This window comes from Neofelis nebulosa, chromosome 17 (genome assembly GCF_028018385.1).
Source record: "Neofelis nebulosa isolate mNeoNeb1 chromosome 17, mNeoNeb1.pri, whole genome shotgun sequence".
Lineage (NCBI taxonomy): Eukaryota > Metazoa > Chordata > Mammalia > Carnivora > Felidae > Neofelis > Neofelis nebulosa.
In genome coordinates, this window is record NC_080798.1 from 43325250 (window position 1) to 43347371 (window position 22122).

Below are 22122 nucleotides of genomic sequence, written 5' to 3' on the forward strand. Positions count from 1 at the left end.
GGAAGATGAAGATTCCCAGAGCGGCAACTGAAGGCCGTTTGGGAACAGGAGCGGGAGCCAGAGTGAAGGGGGGCGGGGGGGGGGGGGGGCAGAGGGCTGGCAGAAGAGCGAGAAAGTCCTTCCTCTCAATGGCAGTGGGTTCTAGAGCTGGCTCAAGGCCACAGCTCTCCAAATAACGTGTGGCATCCCCAGGCCACAACTCAAGAGCACTGAGAGCAGGAGGGACCAATGCACTAATCACGAATCCCCAAGCCCACCGACAGTAATCCCAACATCAGGAAGAAGTTTAAAGACTTCTGGGGTCTTCTATTCCCACTCCACCCCGGTGTCAGCCTCACAGTCCCTGCCCCCTCTGCTGCCTCCGGATCCCAAAGCCTGTTTTCCCTTTCAAGTATAAACCCTATTTTCAAGACAAATAACCTCCTCCAGGCAGCCTTGCAGGACTTTTCACAACAGGGGCCCTGTACCTGAGCACCTTAGGTCCTCGTGTACCTCTCTATATGACAACCTAGGTGGCCAATGTATGAGGGGGCTCATCCTACCCTCTGCCCCTAGACCGACTGACAATGGTCCAGTTCCAGGAGGGCCTATGGCCCTTGCCATTAAGAAGTATGCACTAAGTCCGCAAAAGCATTAAAAAAAAAAAAAAAAAGTTTATTGGAGCATCATGGCCGGTTGGGGGGGAGGGGGTATTGCTGAGTCATGGGAGAAGGGGACCCATCCCGCTGGCCATAGGGGCCCCTAAAGTGCACTCGGTGCGGCAGGGGTGGGGGTGTTGCATAGAGAGTCGGGATGGCCGGTCCTCCTTGGCCCTCCTGCCTCTCCGCCCTACTAAGGTAGGCCCGTCTCTGGACCGCCCCGCGCCCCGGGCTCGCCGCTGCTTGGGCTCACGAAAACAGCGGGCGCACGCACCTGCAGCGCCAGCCCCGGCTCTCGGCCCCTGCCTCCAGGGGCGGCCAGAGCAGCGCTGCCCAGGCGTGTCTGCGCCACTGGAATCTCGTCCATGGACTCTGCTGACGCCGAGTGGTAGGCGCCTGCAGGCCCAGTGGCATGCACTGGGCTGGCGCCCACGGAATCTGATGATGAGCTGGAGCTGCGACCTGGGCCCCTGGGCCCTGCATGGATGGAGGAAAATGTGGAACTTAGGGCTGTGACACTCTGGGGGCCCTACCTTTCCTTCCCTCGGAGTTCAGGATCTGGTCAGAAAGGGACACTCACCCGACAGCCTGGGCAGCGGCGATTCCCGATCCGAGGTGCCAGAGGTTGGCACCTTATACACACGCCGCTTCCTCTTTTTCTGCAGAGACATGGGGAGCCTGAGTGCCCCTTCCCCAAACCCCACTTCACCCAAAGAAGCAGAGGAGTGGGGCAGGGTAGAGACGTCTTTCCCATACCCTTCCTCATGGGCCCAGCACAGTCCCCCTCACCTGGGGTCGGATCCGGGGAGGCAGAGTCTCTGGGGAGGAGGGTTGGGGGGGCTCCATTTGGCCTCGGGTGGCAAGGAACTGAGAAAGACTAAGGGGAAGTGGAAGGGTAAGTGCTGGATGCCCATTGTTTCCTCAAATCCCACCCCTGTGGATGTTCTGAAATAAGCCACCCTTCCTAGCACACAGAAAGGGGCATTGATTTGTCCAAGGGCATGCCAGGCTGGACCCAGACCTATACTTTGGGCTTGACCTACCCCTTTTCTCCCACCTTGGATGTCCCTGCCATGCCAATGAGAGATGTTCAGGTGGCACATGCCCAGGTTGCACTCACTTGGCATTCACTGTGGCAGGCCTGGCCTGGCCAGGGGGTTCTGGGCGCACATGGCTGAAGGTCCGCATGTAGAACTCCATCTCCTGGGGAAGGTGGGGGTCAGGAAGGCTGGGGCCAGGTGTGCATCCAAGGCTTTCTGGGTCCTGAGCCCACCCCATCCTGTATCCGACACCCCATCCTGTACACAATACCCCACTTCTCACTGGTCTCTGTGGGAGGTCTGGGCACAGAGGTTTCCGACTGTCCTCCAGGCTTCCCAGCTATGCTGGGAAAACCCCTCTGTAGGCTGAGGCTTAAAACACCCATTTATGGGCCTTAGCCCATCCCTACCATCTTCCTCACTTCATCTAGTCAAACTACCTCCTCCAGAGAACCCCCAGCCTCATAGGTCCAATGTACTCAGTCTGCTCTAGCCAAGGTGGGTGGTGGGGAAAAGGCTCTCAGAGCAACCCTCTCCTACTTCTTGCTCCTCCCAGGGCTCTAGTCTCCCTGATTGTTTCCCTGGCTGGGAGACTGGCCAGACATTCATACGATGGGGTGTGCACCTGAGGCTATGTGCATGACTGGATGGGAGCTGAGTCCTCAGGGTACCAGCCACAATCTTAGCTACCTGGGTGGGGGAACTAGTGGGACCATGCGAGGTCTCCCCCACCCCAAAAGAGAAGGCAGTTAAGAGGTGGGAAAAAACAGTACCACAGCCCCCATCTGGGACCAGGCTTATGGGCAAGTTCTGTGTCCACTTTAGTCACTGATCCTCACAGTGACACTGGAGTGGCAGCACCAACCCCTGAAAGTGAGGGGACCTGAAGCCAGGAGGACACAGAAGTGGCCTAAGCCTGCCACCGAGCACAAAGGACGCTCATAAGGACTACAGGTGAGGAGACAAAAGCAAAGAAAAAGCCAACCCTGGTGGGGTGTGGAGGGTATAGGGCAGAGCCAGGATGATGCTGCGCCCCTATGGGGGGGGGGCAGGGGGGGCACTGGGACAGCTGTCGCCTGTTCAACAGTTGTTTCCATGGAGACCGAGGCGTCCTGACTAATGCAGAGATGACACTGTAACAGCAACGCCGTCTCTAAAACAAGCCTATGTTTGGGGGCAACGGCTCTAGAGTGGGGCCCCTCCCGCATTCCTGCTCAGGGTGGGGGTGGGGAGGCTGCCTTCAGGGCCCTGGAAGATCTGGGGGATAGAGCCCAGCTGGCCATGGGCTGCCTGCACAGATGCAGAGATTGAAGCCCAAAGTAAGTCTCATGCCCAACCAAGGCCCAGACTAGCCCTTTGTAAAGTAGTGTGGGGGCGCCAGCCTCAGGAGAGGAGCACTGGGAAAGAAGCGTTCAGAGGCCAGTCACGAGAACTAGAACCTCAAGGTAATGACTGGGACCTCACGGTAATCTAGCCCCCCCATCTTTTCTCTTCCCCCAGTATGGACTCGGCACCCCTCCAGGGCCCAGCAAAGAGGGGCAAAGCATTTCTTGGTGCCCCTGGGCTCCAGAAGCAAGGCAGGGTGGGAGGAGCAGCAGTTAGAGGATGGTCCCAGAAGCCTGAGAGGCCAGGGTGGGACAGGAGCCAGGTCCTAGCCAGCTGGGGAAATTTGAGGGTATACCAGGGTATCCCCATTCAAACCCCCTTCCCTTCATCACAGTTGTCCCCAGGATCCTCTCTCAGCTTCAAAATGTGTACATTCCTCCAAAAAACTAAAAACAGAACTACTCTACGACCCAGCAATTGCACTACTAGGCATTTATCCAAGGGATACAAGTGTGCTGTTTCGAAGGGACACATGCACCCCCCATGTTTATAGCAGCACTATCAACAATAGCCGAAGTATGGAAAGAGCCCAAATGTCCACTGATGGATGAATGGATAAAGAAGATGTGGTGTGTGTGTATATACACACACACACACACACACACACACACACACACACACACATATATACATACAGTGGAGTATTACTCGGCAATCAAAAAGAATGAAATCTTGCCATTTGCAACTCTGTGGATGGAACTGGAGGGTATTATGCTACATGAAATTAGTCAGAGAAAGACAAAAATCATATGACTTCACTCATCTGAGGACTTTAAGAGACAAAACAGATGAACATAAGGGAAGGGAAACAAAAATAATATAAAAACAGGGATGGGGTCAAAACAGAAGAGACTCATAAATATGGAGAACAAACTGAGGGTTACAGGTGGGGTTGTGGGAGGGGGGATGGGCTAAATGGGTAAGGGGCACTAAGGAATCTACCCCTGAAATCATTGTGGCACTGTATGCTAACTAATTTGGATGTAAACTTTAAAAAATAAAAAATAAAAAATAAAACAAGTTGAAAAAAAATTTTTTAAATGTATACATTCCTCAAACAGCGTTGATGGAGGGAGGTGGGTAGGGGATGGGCTAAATGGATTATGGGTATTAAGAAGGCACTTATGATTAGCACTGGATGTTGTATGTAAGTGATTAAATTCTATTCCCGAAACCAATATTACACTATATGTTAACTAGAATTGAAATAAAAATTTGACCAAAAAAAAAAAGTGCACATTCCTGAATGGTAAATGGCACTTCTCAGCCTCAGAACTCTCCTCTGTGCAATGGGACAAACACATCCCTCCTCCTCCTGGGGAGGCCTCCCTCAGGTCACATACAGATGGCATTAAATGCCCTTGCTGGCACACCTGACTCCAAAGCCTAGGCAAGCAGTGACTACAGGGCAGGGGCCTAGATCCCTGTGGTCTAAGCATCTTAGGACCAGTCCTGCCTCAGTGAGTAATGACTATGGAGCTTGAGAAAGTCTCCTGCCTAGGGGATGCCCACTCCAAGGATAGCTGCCACTGCACTTACAAGGGTTCAGTGCCAGGCACCAGTGTGTGTACATAGTGGTGTGGCAGGGGGGTCGCCACCAAAAGTCAACACTCCCGCCGGGCCTCCCAGGCCCTACCCCTGGCAATGAGAACAGGAGAGGCTGGGTCCCAAGCCTTCTCCCAACCCGCCCACCAGCCTGTGTTTGTGTCTAGTTGCCATGAGGACTTGGGATCCAGAGTTCAGCCTTCCCAGCAAGGCCTGCCTGGGCCCCCTGCCTTCCCAGTCCCTGGGGGCTCCAAGAACTGGACCACCCCCACCTCCAGCTGCTGACCTCAGGAAGCCATGGGGCGTGGGAATGGGGATAGGCTGGTCAGTAGCTGGGCTACAGGGTTCCTGCTTCAGAGTGTAGGGACTTTAACTCTTCGCAGACCCAGCGTTAGGCTCATCTGCAACACGGTTGCAGTTATATTACCTGCCTCATGGGCTCTTTTAAGGATTAAAGAAGGTGATGAGTCTAAGGTCTCAGGGTCACGGGTAGAGAGAATTGACATCTCCATCCTGGTGACCCAGTCGCTGATCCATCTCTCTTCTGCAGCCCCAACCTGCCCACTTCCAAGCTCCCACATCCCATGCCCTCCAGCACATACTCGGAGCCCAGACAGGCATGTACATGGGGTCGGGAAAATACGGGGCTTCCTCTGGCTGTGCTCACACTTGAGCAAACAGACATGCGTTTAGTACAGGCTTGGCCTGGCCCCTCTTGCCTCCAGGTGCTCCCCTACTCCAACTGTGGTTCCAGGCCTGCTTTCCTTTGCCCTGTCTCATTGCTGCTTGCTGCACAGCCACCACCCCTCCCACACCCAGGCCCCATCTCCCATCCCCTCAGCCCTCTGGGCGACTTCTATACCTGAATGGGCCGCATCTTGGGGGGACATGACTCGAGCTCCCTGTGGGCCCCCTTTGCCTCCTGTGGCAGGCGATGCTGCACGATGTACTCATAGGTGGTGAGCTTGTGCCACACTGAGGGGGTGAGGAGAGGGCTCAGTGCAGTGGAAAGGGGATCCTAGAGTTCAGAAGGTAAGGGAGGGTACCCAGCCCCAGCCTGAAAACTAGTGTCCCCATATACACTAATCCATTAAGTGAGACCAGGCCACCATCAAAAGCCAATACTGAAAAAGGAGCATGGCTTCAGGGTTCTACGGCCCAAGTGGTACCTCCCTGCAGGCTAGGGACCCCTATCCACCGCAAGGCAGGTATAGGTATATGTGAGTGGGGGCTGGGGGACTTACTGAGATAAATGTGGAAGCAGAGCAGGTGGCCAAGCAGGGCTGTGGAAAGCAGGCCCAGAAGGATGAGTAGGGCAGCCAGGGCTAGGATGGCAGGAGCCTGGGTCTCCACAGGGGCAGCGGGCAGGAACACGAACCACACATCTGTGTGATTCTTCAGGACTGCAAGGCACAGGCAGACTGCTCATCCGGGCTGTGACCAATGACTAGGACAGGCCCAGGGTTGGAAGGTGGAAGTGGGCCTGGAGCCGGGACTGACCTTCAAAGTGGCGATTGGTGCGCAGCCGCATGGGGTTGACAAAGAACTCCACAAAGACATAAGTGGCCACCAGCACGAGGAGCAGGACACCCAGTAAAGCAGATGCCACACTGTGTAGAAAGAGCCTGGGCCCAGCCGTGGGCAGCTGTCAGCACCCAGGTGCTCCAGCTGGATAAGGGCCCAGAACTCAGAAGGGCCCATGGTTGGGAGGGGAGCCAGGCCTCTGACCCCACAGCCCCAACTCCTCACGAAGCCAATGACTTAGGGCAAAGATCAGTTTGGGCAGCCACCCCAGCAGGCTTCCCACCATTCTGTGGACCCACAGGAGAAAGCCCCAAACCTTCCCTCAGCAGTCCCAGGTGGCAGCCATCAGGAGCATCACCCTCAGACCAACACATTAATGCACACCAGCGCACAGGTCCACCAAGCACCGCCCCCCCCCCCTTCCCCGCCTCGTATGCAAGCTCAAGGTTTCTGGCTCACACTCGGACCCGTGCATCCGCAGGCACCCTTGCGGCCCGTGCAGCGCTCTCACCTGTAGTTCCTCTCGCCCACGCAGTTGTTGAGCCACTTGCAGTGGTGGTCGAAACCGCACACGCACTTGTTGCAGGCGCTGCAGTGCTTGGAGCGAGCGCTCCTGCGGGAGGGGGTGGAAGGGCACAAGGCGGTCGGCTAGCTTTTCCCGCACTTCGCCACCGGCCTGGCTGGGGCCACGGAAGACCGGAACGCCGGGCCTGGAGCGCGTTACCCACCCCGCACTCCACCGGAACCTGGAAACGGCGACGGGGAGCGCGCACGCCCTCTGGTGGCACTGCGAAGCAGAGCACCCACAGGAGGTCTGGCTTCTGAAGAGCCAGGGTAGGAGGTAGAGGGGTTGGGAGGCATTACACTTAACCGCTAAGGGATTGCGCACCTGCGTGATGGTGGTATGAAACGGAAATGGGGCTTCTTTTCCAAGCAAGGACCCCTGCGCCAAGCCAGGAGACGATGCAGGTGTGGCACCAAGGAGCAGAAGAGAGCAAGGCTGCTGGGTCCAGGGCCTGCGTTGCTTTTTCTGACATCTCCATTTTTTGAGTCCCTATTTCCCTGCCAGTCTATGGGAATTTTACTGGCATTCTTCCAGAAAACCTCTGCCAGAAAAAGCCTGTCTAGGCTAACCCAAAGGGAGCCAAAGGAAGAGGAGCAAGCTGACATCTGGGTGAACAGCAGTTTGCTGCAGGGGGTCAGAGGAGGTGAGGCCACATTAGGAATGCAAGCCCAAAGGGGTGTGGGAGAGTGAGCTGCAGCCCCTTCCCCAGAACAGAACAGAGTGGGCAGCCATTGCCACAGCATCCACTTAGGAGCAATGCACTGACTGGTGCCTAGTGAAGGAAAGGATGATCAGACACCAAACTCCTCAGTGCCTTAATGCCATTGCCTCTTTCTCTGTCCTGGGGACATACCCCTTCAACAGGCTGTGAACATTAAGATTAGAAATGTAGAGCTAGCCTTGGACCATACCGCCACCCCCAATCCCCTGCCTGAGGCTGGAAGCTCCAGGAGAGTAGGGAGGGACCTAGGGAGGCAGTCCAGAACAGCCAAGGAGGCATGGGCTCTGCAAATTCTGACTGTCCTTCCCACTAGCAGCATGATCTGGAGTAAGTCACTTGGCCTCTTTGGGCTTCAGATTCCTCATGGGTAACTGAGGATAACAGTATGGGCTTGGGGCCAGGCAGGCTGGATTGTGAATCTAGCTCTGCTACCCAATAGCCATATGACCTCAGGCATAAGTCATATGGGAGCACTGGGCTCCCATATGAGCATTGGGCACTTCCTCTTCTGTGAGGTGAGGTGCTGCCTGCCCTGCAGGGTTGTTCATAAGCACTTAGCACATAGTAAGTACTCAAGCATTAGTGCCCCTCCCCGTCCCTATCTGGGAATGCTTGTGAGAGATGGGGGTAGGGGAGTCACTGGCAGAGTCAGTCAGTAGAAAAGTCTGTGGCAGTGCCAAGTGTCTCCTACTGTAACTGTTGGAAATGCCATTCCTCATCTTCTGTTTCCAATCTCCTCCTTCACCCAATTCTCTGTCACTCCGTCAAGATTCTTGACTGTGTAAAACATGAGGTTTCTGAGGCATCAGCATAACTATAAAGCCCTGGGCATGCCCCTCTCCACCTTGACCTTACGCTGGCAGTGCCCCGGGGCACAATCACCACCCACACACACCCTCAGTCCACACTCACTCACACATCTACGTCACACAAGTTGCAATGCAGGTCTTCAATGACGTGTGCATGTTGGCTGCGGTTGAAAATGGGCAGGGGGCCTGCATAGCTCTTGTCCCTCACATTGGCATCTGCTGGATCGATGGAGACAGCAGTCAGGTGAACCACAAGGTGGCCGGCAAAGATGGCGCCCATGCACTGGCCCAGAAGGTTAAAGACTCACTGCACACTCTGCTGGCTGGAAGCCCCTCTTCCCCACTTTCCAGGGCCAGGTAGCAGCTTCCACCTCCATATGACTCCCTCATGCAGAGACTCTCTGCCTGTGCCACCTCTTACCTCCAGCCCCACAGGAGCTTCCTTGAAAGACCTCTTCGGCATACCCATGCCCCAGATGGAAGAGAGGAGCCATCTGGTAATGGAGCTCACAAGGCACTGCCTACTGTCGCTGAGCGGCCCAACCACAGGGCCCTGGCCTCACTGCTCCAGTCCTGGCACAGACCATAGGCTGGTCTGACCTTGGAATCTGATCTGGTTTCAGATTCTAAATGGTGAAATGAGACTGAAAGAGATTATCCTCTAAGGCCCAAGGACCCAAAATATAAGTTCTAAGTTTGTTTCTCTTGCCTTCATAGGAATTCGGATCTGAGAGGGAGGCAGCCGTCCTTTCTCAGCAGCTGGGCCAGATGGAGAATCACTTGTAGATAGGGTCCAATACACCCACCGCCTCCCTGACTGGAGTCCAGGTACTTGGAGCCCTAGGGCTGAGGATTCTGGGATGGCTTGACATATTCAGCGCCTGGCCAGGGGCAGCCTGGCTAATTCCTGGGGCTGAAACACAGATCATCCAGGACCTATCTGCTCAGTGAGTAGAACAAATGCAGGGGACGAGTATCCTGACAATTTGCTGCAAAGTCTACATTTGTAAAAATTCACCAATAGGTTCCAGACAGCCATCTGCCCTCCCTCCCTCCATCTGTCCTCTTGCTAACCAGGCAGACCTCATATCCTTCCATCATTCATCCCTCCATCAGTTGGCTGCCTAACCTCCTTTTTCCTTCTTCCTCCTCCTCCCAGTGGCCAAATTTCCCTACATGTCTGTGTGAGCCAGGCTCTTCCCTAATGTGCTAGACCACAGCTGAACACAAGGACCACAGCCCACGAAGGCCAGACAGCCCTGGCTGTGGGTCAGGCCTTCACTTCTTCCCTGGGTACTCCACAGTCTCCTGACTCTGTTCCTCTGGCCTCAGTGCCCTTGAGCCTGCCCTTCACTTGATCCCAAAGTAAGCACTGAATAGCTTAAATAAAGCCTTGCCTGCTTCAATTTTTACAGTGGCTCTCGATGGCTCTCAAGTTAAAGTTTACTGTTCTGTTCAGTGCCAAGGCTTCTCTTGCTCTGGCTCCTGTCACACCTGTCTGATATCACCACCCACTACTCCTCACCATTCCAGCCTCTCTTCAGACACACTGAATGTGGGCAAACATTTAGTTTTCTGCTCCAACACTCCTCCCATACCACTCCCTGGTTCATTCATTTGACTGTTCACTCAGGTCTTTCTCTGCACCAAGCTCTGAGGGCTATGCCAGGGGCAAGACAGACTTGGGCCCTCGCCCCAAGGAGCCTACAGTCTGATGGGAAACACATATGTTAATCAAATAATGGGTTGATTACAATGAAGGAAGTTCATGGGACCATGTGAATTTACAACTGAGTAACCTCATCTAATCCGAAGGGATCCGGAAAGCTGCTCTGACGAAGCATCATCTCAGCTGAGACTTGGAGAGGAACAGATAATGTAAATAGGAGGGGCCTGGCTGGGTACTGGGACCAAGTAGAGTCCCGGCCAGAGGGGTGGCTGGTGTGTGGTTCCAGCTCAGCTCATTGCTGCCATGCTAGAATAAGGGCACATGCCACCATATTCTAACTTTTCAAAAGCAACTAGAAATCTGGATTTTTATGAGGTCTCATTTTTTAAATGTTGACAAAAAATAAATAATTCTTAAAATACACCTGCTAAAGGAACACTTAAGACTGTCCATTTTGTGTGTTAACTGTCCCCCAATTAAAAAAGAAAATCTGGAGGCACCTGGATGGCTCAGTCAGTTAAGCGTCTGACTTCAGCTCAGGTCATGATCTCACAGTTCCTTGAGTTTGAGCCCCACATTGGGCTCTCTGATGTCAGCGTGGAGCCTGCTTCGGATCTGTCTCCCTCTCTCTGCCTCTCCCTCACTCGTGTGTGTGCACGCTCCTTCTCTGTCTCTCAAAAATAAATAAACATTAAAAAAATTTTTTAATAAAAAAGAAAATCTGGTGGCAGCTGGGTGGCTCAGTTGGTTGAGCGTGTGACTCTTGATCTTGGGGTCGTGAGTTCAAGCCACACTCTGGGCATAGAGCCTACTTTAAAAAAGAAAAGAAAAGAAAATCTGTAGGCCAAACAGGCCTGTGGGCTGCCAGTTCTGGACTTCTTATTTAGCTGGGTGTTGGGGTAGGGAGAGAGTCAAGAGCCTTCCAGCCAAGAGACCAGTGGTGTCAGAGGAAATAATGTAAGAGGCTGGGGAGATGGACAGAACCCAGAACATGAAGAGTCCTGAGGATCTTGAACATCATTTCTTAAGACAGGAAGAAGCCATTATGGGATGTTAAGCTGGGGAGCGACTTTATCAGATTTGGATTTTGAAAGGGCAATCTGCTGCAGGAACACAGGTGGACACAGATGGATTGGCCCAAGAGGGTGTGGAGGGAGGCCTATTTGGAAACAAAACAGTCATCTAGGTAAGAGGGGCAGATGGCAGTGGGGAGGAATGAGGGCAAGCCTGGATAGCTACTTAGGAGCCAACATCCACAGAACTTGATGACTGACTGGATACAGATGATGAAGGAAAGGGGCAGAGCCAAGAGTACCCAGAGAGGTGACCACAGAGGAGGATGGGCACATAGCAGATCCGCATCTGAGCCCACGGTGGTGTTGGTCTAGACAGCCGTCTTCCTACACCCATAATCTGTCATATGGCTCCTACCCTCATACCTACCATGTGATGATCTCTAATCTACAAGGCTTTCCCCCAGCGGCAGGCTGAGCACCCCAGGGCTGGGGGCCTGTCTTACTCATCTTTGCAACGGTAGGTCCCAGGCCACTTCCAGGCCCCAGGTAGGTACTTGCTACACACCATTACCCTACCTCATTCCTCAGGGGCCCTGAGGAAGTTTTCATAAGGAAGGTGGCTTTGATGGAAGGAAGGAGAAGCATACAGGCCTAGAAGTGGGAGTGCCAATCCTGGTGGCTCTGTGAGCCTCCACGTTGCCCAAAGGAATGAATGTGGAGAGGACAAAACCCTTAAATCGTCCCACGGCCTCAGAGCCAGGTTGCCTGAGCAGCCCTTCTTGTCTCAGTGGGTATCAGCTGTGTGACCTCAGAAGTCGCTTAAACTCTCTGAGCCCTGACTTCTTCATTAGTAAAGTGGGGGAGAACACCTTCCTTATAGATTATTATGAGGATTGAATGATATAATCCACATACAGGGCTTGGCACAGTGCCGGGCACATATACATGCTCAACAGATGCTAGTTACTCTTGTTTACTGTTTTTGCTCTGACTGTACTCACTACAACCACGTGGTTATGAATCTGGCTTCCCAGGTACCCTGGTGGTAGAAGCCCAGATAATCCTGAGTGAGGGGCATGCCCATTCCAGATCATGGGAGGAATATTTCACAAACCACTCTACTTAAGAGCACTAAGGCCTAAGTCCTGTTGGTCCCCTCAGGGAAAGGCCAGCGTTCCATTTACACAGCTGATGACTAGGCCCTGGGTCCTAGTGAACCAGGAAGCCCCCCAGCGATATTGCTGGTGTCTGAGGACAACAACCTTCTCTACAGTCCTTCTCCACATGTTTGTCCTTGTCACTCACCAGCCAAGGGCTCTGTGGTTTCCCAAGAAAGCACACTCACACTTCTGGCTCACATATTCTGGTGCTCACACACACACCCTTGGTGCTCCTTTCCTCTGCGAAGCAGGCAGGACTCCTGTCAGACAGAGGAGGAGGCTGAGAACCGGGGAGCCGGCCGAAGCTGCTCAGCCTTGTCTGAACCCTGAAGGGCTGAGCTGTGACCAACCTCGGCTGCTGACCCTACGCCCGGAGCTTTCAAGTTAATCTCTGCTAACCTCCTTTAGCCCACCCTCGCCCTTCTCCCCCAGGAAGCCCAAGAAATCATTTTCATGAAGAACACACATGAGGGCACCCTCTTCTGGGCACCCTCCGGACAGGGGCACATAGCCACCTGTTGCACCCCAATCTCCCAGCCTTGCAGCCACGTCCTCGGCTCCTGGGGGTTGTGGCCAAGGCTGGGGGAGTCATACCACTGGGCTCAGGCAAGTTTGTGTTTGTCACTATTCCCATGAGTTTCCAGGGCATCTCTATCCCTCCTCTTGTCAACTCAGCCTCACACTAAGAGTCTGGTTTACAAAACCAATGAGCTCCTAAACAGTCCTGGGTACAGCATAATTATCTGACTGTACATAAAACCACATTTTAAATATACCAGGAAACTTACTATGTAAAAGAATTCTACCATGACTCTTTTTGAAAAGTGAAAGATTCTTTTGTAAATGGAATAATTACTCTCTATCCCTTGTCGAGCTCTGGACACAATTAACATTAAGGCTCTCTTCTGTGATCACTCTTGCGGTATCTCGGTTGACAAGGTTCCTAGCTGTGTGGGCTTTAAATGCTCCAACGTACATTAGGTCCATCTGCTCACCCCATCAGGCAGAGGGGTCAGATGGGGATTGGAAACCAGGCAGGGAGGCAGCTGGTGCTCCTGGGCAGAGAGGGGGCCTGCCTGCACTCTGTGGGGCTCTGGAGCCCAGCTTCAGGCCCCTGCCATGTTCCTCCATCCACTGCCCCAGTTCTCCCATGTACTAGCCCCACACTTTCCCAAGGATACAGCATAGCCAGCAGGCACCCAGTGGTGAGGCAGGAGGGGAACAAGGACCCCAAAGCCAATCACAGCGAAGAAGAGGTACAGCAGCCAAGCCACAATCTGGAGCGGGTGAGGGGGCCAGCTCCACCCATTCCGGCGGGACCGCTGGCCCTGCAGCTCCAGGGAGGGTCTGCTGGCCTGTGCAGGCGCTGTCCACACACTCTTCTCAGGGGCTGTCTTGTTGGAGGGCTTGTTGCAGACGTTCATCTCCAGAGGAAGGAAAAGTAGAGAAAGCATTAGCCTAAGGAGGCCCGGGCTGGAGCCCAGAGCCCCATGTGGAGAGCAGGCCGGGATGTGAAGTCATCTCCCAGCTACTCTGCAGAAGAACTGGGGCCCTAGCATGATGAAGACAGGCCATGGGGGAAGGTGGTAGTGGAGTATTTCTCAAAGCCCCAGAGCAAGCTCTGGCCCCAGCGCTGGCCAGGACAAGATAGGAGGGTCCAGGGTTTATTCAAAACAGTGTGGCTGCCTGTTACTCAAAGTGCTGTCTCCACAGCCATCAAAGTTAAACCCAGTAAGACATGTTGTCATCTGGTAACAATATCAGGCTGGGGCCAGAGCAATGAGAACACATGCTGATTCTGTTAGTCACCTCTGTCCTGAGGCCCAAATGCAAGTGTCAGAAAGGGCCCCCTTACTCTTTGCTAGGGGAAACATGGACTAGGGGTGCTCAGAAGGGGGTCTGGCGTCTGCCCCTGGGCTAGCACGTAATCCCTTTAGGAGAGAGCCTGGGAACAGCGGGGATGGGGCATGGGGGAGCCCTTAAACCATCTCCCCTGTGCCTCAGACTTCTTGGCTGGGGAGGGGCCAGCGTGCAAGAGAAGGAAGGATCCCCCCTTGCTTCCTTCCAGCAGCAGAAATGACCATGTTTCTCTAGGTAAATTTGGGCCTAGTGCACTGAGAAGAGACAAGTGGGCTGATGGCCTTTGACTCACTTGAGAGCTCAGAGAAGGCTGGGCCTCCTCCACAGCCAGACCACCAGGTGGCAGCACTCCCCCACCCCTGTCCCACCATCCTTCAGTCTAAGACCTGGCCTAGTGGCCAAAATCACATGCAAGGCAGGCAGGGTGTGCTGTCATTACTAGAGGAAGAGCCCCACCTCCAGAATCTTCTGGGCCTGAGGGAGGACTAGCACCTGGGCAGGCAGCACCACACCTGGGGAGACAGGCCAACTCAGAGCTCTTGGTGGGATGGCCAGGAGTAAGGGACAAAACCCTGGCAGCTGGACTCTCCTTTCAGGAGCCCATGCCTGTGGGCCAAGGAGTTTGACTATATCAGAAAGTACAGCAGACCCCCCTCAGCACATCTACCCGGAACACCTTCCTCACATCTTGGCCCAACAAAATGTGATTTGGCCTTCAGTGCCCACTTTAAGCATCACCAATCCAGGAAGCTTTCCCTGATGCCCCAGAGTCAGGGGGCCCTCATGCTCAGTCTTTCATGGGCAAGTCACTTTGCCACTTGGAACCCTGTGTCATCCCCACATCTGCTCCCTGTTATGCCAATTTTCCCTAAGGGCGGCAACTGTACTGTGATTCACTTATCCCTGCTGCCCACATGCCCTTCCCCAAGCACCCAAAACATACCTTGTACATAGTAGGTGCTCAGTAAATGTTTGCTGACTTGAAATCATCTGAAATAAAGGGAAATGTGGGTGCGATAAATGGTGTGGAATCCTGGTCCACCCAGAACCATCTGGCCCACTCTGCCCTGCCTTCAATCTGCACAGCCACCATGCAGAGACATACCTCTTGCCCAGCTCGCCCTGCCACTGGCTATTATTACCCTGTGCCGGACATTCACACTTAGCCACTGCTTCATCCCACCTGAGGCTCAGAGCCTCCTGTAAGCCAAGCCGGCCATATTCATCTCTGAGCAGCCTTATCTCAAAGCTAAATGGGATGACCTTAGTTTTCTCCCAGGGACTCAATTGGAATCCCCTGGTCATTTGCTTTGTCTCCAAAAAGAAACAGTGAAAAGTGAAAAAAAGAGCCCCAGCTTTGGAGGTAACAGATTTGGGTTCAAGTCCTGGCCCTGCACTTACTAGCTGAGTGGCTTGTTTCTTCATTTGAAAAATGGGGGTAGAGATGGCTACCTAGTGCTGTGTATAGATCAGCAACACTGTAAGTAAAGCCCTGACACATAAATGCTTCGTAAATGATGGATATTATAATTATCCTTAAAATAGCCCTCTGGGTTCTCCTGATCTCTCCAAAGGAAGGCTGCTGCATCTGATATTTTACAAGGTTAATTTCCAAAGTAATGGGATTGGTTGAAGCTGCTTTCTTAAACCAGTGGTCCCAAGGAACATGTTGTCATAAGAGCTGGGCCACTGGATGGTCATTCTAACCGTCTCACCTTTGATCACAGAGACAATGGTAATTAAAAAAAAAAAAAAAAAGAAGCAGGTACCACTTTATTTTCAATGTCCCCAGAGGTAGCAAATCTGTCCTTGATTTTTGGGAATTCAAAGGTCTTTAGGTGAAGCCCTGTAAATACAGTTGAGGTGGGTGGTTCTGCTCAGGGGCAAATCCCTGTGGCTTGCACATCCGTTCTCCAGTGACACCATCACCAGGGAAACTCCTTTGAAGGGAACCCATGAATTGGGATCCTTAAATTCTAGCTTTCCTTTTGCCATCTTCACACCTGTGCAGCCCTACACCTTGAGGAAGTTTTTAAAGAAAGCAGCAGAGGCATATGACTGACATGTCCCCACTGCTCAGAGTGGCAGTGGTCACAGGCACCCCCAGTGCTGCTGTCTCCCCAATATCTGAAGTGGGAGGACTCATCATCTGAGGCCTGGGGGGTGGCTCTGACTCCAAACCCGGGGACAACTGGCCCAGGGAGGTGCCCCTCATGTGAGACAGAGGACAGGGGAATGGTGCTATTGGGTGAGTCCTGTACAGAAGTAGCAGCACCCCAGAGCAGACACCCAAGCTGGCCAGGAGGCATGCCACCTGCCCGGAAAACCTGGGCCAGCCAGCTCTTACCTGATGACGTTTTCCCTTGTGGGGTTGGTGGCTACAAATTCTTTTGGCCCAAAAGGCTTTGATTAAAAGGGCTGGGAGGTAGGAGAGAATCCAAGATAGGGCCTCAGGCAGGGATGGGACCAAGCACTGTCATCAGACCCAGGAACTTCTCTGGCTTTCCCTCCCCTCTCGGCACTTCTCTAGAAGACCAGAATGAAAGATGCATGGCTCTGCTCCCGGACAGCTTGGCCAGCCTGTGCATTTACACCTTGGCCCAGTCAGCACTTTTGGGGTCCAGCCCCCTGTGTGCACTAAAGATATACACACAGATGAGACCAGGCTCCTGCCCTCAGGGCCTTGCTTTCTGGGGGCCCAGACAGACATGAGGGCAGTGGGTGAATGGGTCATACAAGGGTGAGCCATTCAGAGTGACAGAACACAGGGTGCATGGAGGGGGGATCTAGAGAAGGAGATGAGCCCTGAGAAGCTGAAGGGTCAGATCTCATGGGGCTTAGGAGGCCAGGCAAGGAAGTCTGGCTACTATTGAAAGAGCCACAGGGAGTCATAAGAAGTTTAAAGCAGGGGAACGACACAAAGGTGGTGGGTGTTTTAGAAAGCTTTCTTCTAGTCCAGTAGGGAAGAGGGCACGAGCAAGAGGGGAAAGGTGACACAACAGTAGGCTGGCCCAGGGAGGGCAGCAGCCCAGCAGCCTTGTGCTTCGGGAAGAATTGGCCAGAAGATGGAGGCCAAGCCCACAAGGTCCCCTAAACCACCGATGCCTCCAGCTGCATCTCTGGTGGGCTGAGAGGTATGTGTGCCTTGGTAAAAGTTTCTTCATGTACCTTCTGCTGCCACAGAACAAACCACAGAGTTAAACTGGTGGAGATGGAGACAAGAGTAAGGAGGTCCCAAGGAGTGTTAAGGCCAAAAGTCGCCACCTTTGGGTAAAGGTCACCTTGGGTAAGCCAAGGACCCACCTGGCTTCTGAGGTGGGCTAGAGGGGCTGTATAGCCCCCTCCCTTGTCCCAATAAGGTAAAGGTCATTGCCAAGATGACACTAATCTCTTCCTGTTAACATTCCTATGCTAAAACCCTAAAATAGCATTTTCAAAAGAAAGTTAGGCTACCTTACTTTATGTGCCTAATTTAAATGAGGGAAGTCAACATTTCAAGTTCTCATTATGAACTGTAGAATAGTTCTATGACTGATCCACTTCCCTCTTGCCCACCTCTGCTCCCACCAAAAAAATATTTAGGAATGCTTCCTAAGATTTATGAATGGCGTTGTCGAAACAACCAGACGCAAGTGAAAAATACTAGCCCTGGAGAGGCTGTGGGCACCCCTGTGTTCCTGAAAAATGTTTGAGGATTTCAGAAAAGAATCAATTTCAATACTAAAGAGGCTTTTTAGGAGGACGCCACTGAACTGGCAGGGTAGAATGATGGGGTTAGAGAAGAAGAGACAGGGCTCTTAGAGCAGGATTGAGGGCCTAGGGACCTAAGCCACCAATGCAGAGAGGCAGGTTGGAGCTAGGCAAGAGCACAAGGCCTGGAAACAGATCCTGGCTCTGGTTGCTGCACTGCCACTCACAGACTGGGTAACCCGGAGGCAAATTTCAGAGGCAACTCTTTGGGTGTCTTCTTTACTCAGCTTTTAAAAAAGTTAGCTGGGGGGTGCCTGTCTGGCTCAATCACTAGAGCATGCAACTCTTGGGTCTCGGGGTTATGAGTTCGAGCCCACTTAAAAAAAAAAAAAAAAGTAGCTGGAAGGCAATTTGGCAATGCCTACCAAACTTTAGAACACATATACCCTTAGGCCCAGTCATTCCATTTCTAGGTATTTATCTTATACATATAGTCACAAAGTACACAAAGATTCACAGCAGTCTTGTTTGCAATAATAAAGAACAAAAAACAATATAAACAAACTATGGCACAGTCACACAATGAAATGCTATACAATGTCAAAACAATGAGGGATTAAATGACCTTTGATACACAGTGAAGTGAAAAAGCAAGATGTGGGCAGTTGTAGAACATGCTATATCAAGTAAGTGAAAACGAACAGGGATGGGTATGTTCCAATTTGCATAGATTCTCTCTGGAAAGAAATGCAAAAGGGCAAACACAGGGACAGCCTCTGGGAAGATCTAGTGGCTGCAGTGAAAGAGACTTGCTTTTACTGTGCAGTGTTTGAAATTTTTTTTACCATATGCATCAATGCTTTTGAAAAAAAGAATGTGTCAGATAAATAATTAAGGGGTGTCACCTCTTACCCTCCTGGCCCACTGGGCTGCCACGTAGACCAAATGTGCTTGTGGGCTCCAGAGCCCTGTACCACACCTGACAAACAAGGAAATCCCACCTAACTACCATGCAAAAAGAGTGCTCAGTTTTATTTCGGTGCTTCCTCACTCCTCGAAAGCAACTCTGAATCATTCCACTGCAGAGCTGTGAGGAAGAACCACAGAGCTCCCTACAAGCTGTTGGGAGTCTTGTCAAAGTTGGAATCAGACCTCTGGGCAGCACAAGAGGAGTTGCTGGGCAGGACCCTGTTCCAGTGCTCAGCCAAAAGTCAGCTCAGCTTCCTGTGACTCCAGAACCCAAAGGGAAGGTGCATGCAACAGGATGGTTTTGCTCACAACCATCTTTTCTGTTTGCTAAGAAAAGCTAGAGGATTTACAGGAATTATTTTCTATGGATATTTCTTTTGCTTTCTTGCAGGGCTTGAACTCATGACCCTGAGATCAAGACCTTAGCTGAGATCAAGAGTCATACACTTAACCGACTGAGCCATCCTGGCACCCGTCTATGGATATTTCTAAACAACTTTTCCTTGCATCTGCTTTTAAAATAATTTTCACTAAGGGTGCTTGGGTGGCTCAGTCAATTTTGGCTCGGGTTGTGATCTCATAGTTTGTGGGTTCAAACCCCATGTGGGCTCTGTGCTGACAGCATGGAGCCTGCTTGGGATTCTCTCTCTCCCTCCCTCTCTCTGTCTCTCTGTCTCTCTCTCTCCTCCCCCAAGCTCACTTGCTCGCTCTCTCTCTCAAGATAATAAGTAAACTTAAATTTTTTAAAATAAAATAAAATAATTTTCACTAAGATTTAACAGATGTCCAATTTAAACCTAAACAGAGGCTGGAAAAAAAAATGCTGCATGGTACACACTGTTTTACAGTGCAAAAAAAGTCATTTATAAAAGAAGTTTTGGGCAAATACTTTATTAAAATTCCCTCCAGGTACCAGAGAAGTCTCTGGCCTTAAAATTCTGGGAAGCGGCTCCAGTTTGACTAAGATATGCACCTCACGACAATGCCCAGAAAATAAATTGGAACTTCAAGCTGTTCTCATAGACCCGTCTAGTCACTGGTCTCAGATGTGGCTGGGCTCTTCATATAAACAACAAACAGAAGTCTGATGCTAGAGCAAGAAAACCCTGAAATCTCACTCATTCCTGAGTTGATGTGGTGTGCAAACATTTTCTGTGCCATTCTCCTCCTGAAGCAACCACTGCAATGTTTGGGATTCAGGTTTAGCCAGGGAAAGGGGACAAGAAGGAAGGAGTAACAATGGAGCGAAAAAAGGCCAATGAGAGGAGCCAACGGTTGTTGATTTTAACCAGGAAATCAACTCACATGATTGTAGGAGCAAGCCTGGAGGAACACCCACCAAGAAACAGTCGTTAAGAGCAAAGTTGTGACAAAACAAAGTAAGAAAAACAAAAGAAAAAAAAAAACCGAAGCACCAATGTTGCTTTTATTGCAACTCATGGTGATTATCCGTTTACAAACCCATCTTCCATGGTGAAACACCAGTTCCACAAAAGCAAAGACCACCCCACACCTATCTCTAAATCCAGCTTTCCTTCAATAAAAGAAAGTAAACCATTTGTTACCATCTCTGCTGCCATCACCCTAATCCAACCCTCCATCATTGCTCCCCTGTAGCAATGTAGTTTCAGTAATGGCCATTTGGAGGGAACTTTTTCTGTGCCAGGAACTACTTTAACAGATGACTTATAATCCCTCACAACTCTCTGAGGTAGGTCCTGTCATTTCAAACTGTTCCCAAAGACCTCCTCTGTCATTGGTCGCGGATGGACTGGTCTCTCACTTTCTCAGTCATAAACAACATGCAGAATAACATCCCCCTTTCACAGATGAAGATACTGAGGCTCAGAGAGACTAAGTTCTTCTAGAAGACACAGTTAGACTGGCAGAATTACGATGGACCTCAAATGACTTGCTGGTGTGCCCTGTCATAAGGACACTGCCCACAGCAGCCAGAGGAAGGTGAGCTTTTCAAAACTTCAAATTCATCAAAACTTTTCAATGGTTTCCTCCTGCTTCTAGGACAAAGTTGAAACCTCCATCGCATCCTTCAATGCTCCCCTCATCCTTTCTGTTCCTTCATAGTACTTTGCTGCCTTTGCATTTGCTTTTCCCTCTTCCAGAAACACCCTTCCCCTACTTACAATTCTGGTTCCTTTCAACCTTCAGGTCTTAGCTTCAAAGTCACCTTTTATAGGAGACCCTGCCAGAACACCACCCCCGCCCCCCTCCATGACGTCACCAGAGTACTTATCTCGAGCGAAAATCACACAGTCGTCTATCTGGAGTCTGCCCACCCCACCCCCCTTAATACTCTGTGGGTTCTGGAGATCGTGCCGTTTCCTGGAATCCTCAGTGACCCCGTCCCTGGCACACAGTATTGAGTATACTGTGTATACTGAGTATCTGCTCAATGCAGATATGTGAACCTGATGAATACTAGAAGGAAGCCCCGCGTTCTGCCCTGTCCCTTGAAGCCCAGGCCGCGGGCTCCAGGCCGAGGTGAGCGCAGAGCACAGCCGGGTGGCTGCAGCCACAACCCCGTGGCTCATGCCAGGTTTCGAGGTGAGAACCGCGGTGGGGGCTACTCACCTGCGCGTCGCGTCGACCGAGCCAGATCGGCCCTGCCAAGGTCACCCGGTAGTTCAGCCCCCGCGCCTGGCCGTCCACCCTCCCACGGTGGCTGCACTTCAGACCCTCACAACGGAGATGGTCCTCGGGACCAGGCGGTGGCGCAGCCCGGAGCGGGGCCCCATCCCGGGCCGCGCGACGGAGGCCGGGCGGGGAAGTCCTCGGACACCGGCTGGAGCGGGCTGGCTGTACAGCCCCGCCAGGCCAGGCCGAGGCGGGATGGAACTCTTCAGGAGCTGGGCCCGTTCCCCTGGCAACGGCGCGGGCTACGGCGCCCCACAGCGGCCAAACCGCGCTGCGTCGCTTCGCGCCGGCACCAAGGTTCGGGGCGGGGCTCACCAGGGACCCCTGGGATCCCTGGAACCCGAGCCTCCGCGTTCCCCGTTCCCTTTCAACTATTGTCCTCGAAAACCCACCTTCCCCCACCCTCACTCCACAGCTGTCTTCTCGAAATCGTAACTTGTCCCAAACGTGCCCCCCTTCAGTTTCTCCCTGAGACTACCACTGTCGGGGAGACCCCCCAGTCAGCCTGCACACTTTAATGAGTATGTGCTGGGCACTGGGCATACCATAGGGAACACGAGATCCCTACCCCTCAGGGAGATTACAGGCTAAGGGAAAGACAGGTATAGACAAATACACAAATAAATATGCAGGTTTCCCCATAATATAAAATGTGAAGTATAAAAGAAAATATGCAGCACAAAATATCTCCTTTCTATATTTCCTTTAAATTAAGTAGAAATCCTACTGGGAGCCCCCTCTTCCAGACTGGTGGGACATTCAGTCTTGGTCTCTGCTGGGCTCCTATTACCCAGGTTATTCCAAGGATTCAGGATCTCCTGCAATAGCAGCCTGAGAAGCACGCTCTAGTCATGGGTCCTCTCTGGTACTGAAGC

At 52.2% G+C, this 22122-nt stretch overlaps 1 protein-coding gene across 4 annotated transcripts; it reads right to left on the reverse strand.

Annotated features, from left to right (window-relative positions):
* Window positions 1-639: 639 nt before the first annotated feature.
* ZDHHC1 (zinc finger DHHC-type containing 1) lies at window positions 640-21476 on the reverse strand. Of its 4 annotated transcripts, XM_058708982.1 has the most exons (13): window positions 21185-21475; window positions 14877-14923; window positions 14390-14445; window positions 13255-13497; window positions 8336-8511; window positions 6645-6746; window positions 6110-6234; window positions 5854-6030; window positions 5472-5584; window positions 1759-1841; window positions 1428-1515; window positions 1219-1297; window positions 640-1115 (listed from the first exon to the last, which is right to left on the reverse strand). In XM_058708982.1, exons 4-13 carry the CDS (start codon window positions 13495-13497, stop codon window positions 832-834), a joined length of 1470 nt encoding a protein of 489 aa, XP_058564965.1. In that variant the 5' UTR covers window positions 14390-14445; window positions 14877-14923; window positions 21185-21475; the 3' UTR covers window positions 640-831. The 4 variants fall into 4 exon arrangements, with proteins under 4 accessions (XP_058564965.1, XP_058564964.1, XP_058564966.1 ...); XM_058708981.1 differs by lacking the exon at window positions 14390-14445; XM_058708983.1 differs by lacking the exon at window positions 14390-14445 and having other exon boundaries at window positions 5854-6012; window positions 21185-21474.
* Between the last annotated feature and the right edge of the window lie 646 nt (window positions 21477-22122).

Coding starts and splice junctions, on each gene's coding strand:
- ZDHHC1 (XM_058708981.1), bottom strand. Junction 8,512..13,254: donor GGGTGCCTGCTGGCTATGCT/GTATCCTTGGGA, acceptor CTTCTGGGCCAG/TGCATGGGCGCCATCTTTGC. Junction 6,235..6,644: donor GTGGGCGAGAGGAACTACAG/GTGAGAGCGCTG, acceptor GGCTGGGCCCAG/GCTCTTTCTACACAGTGTGG.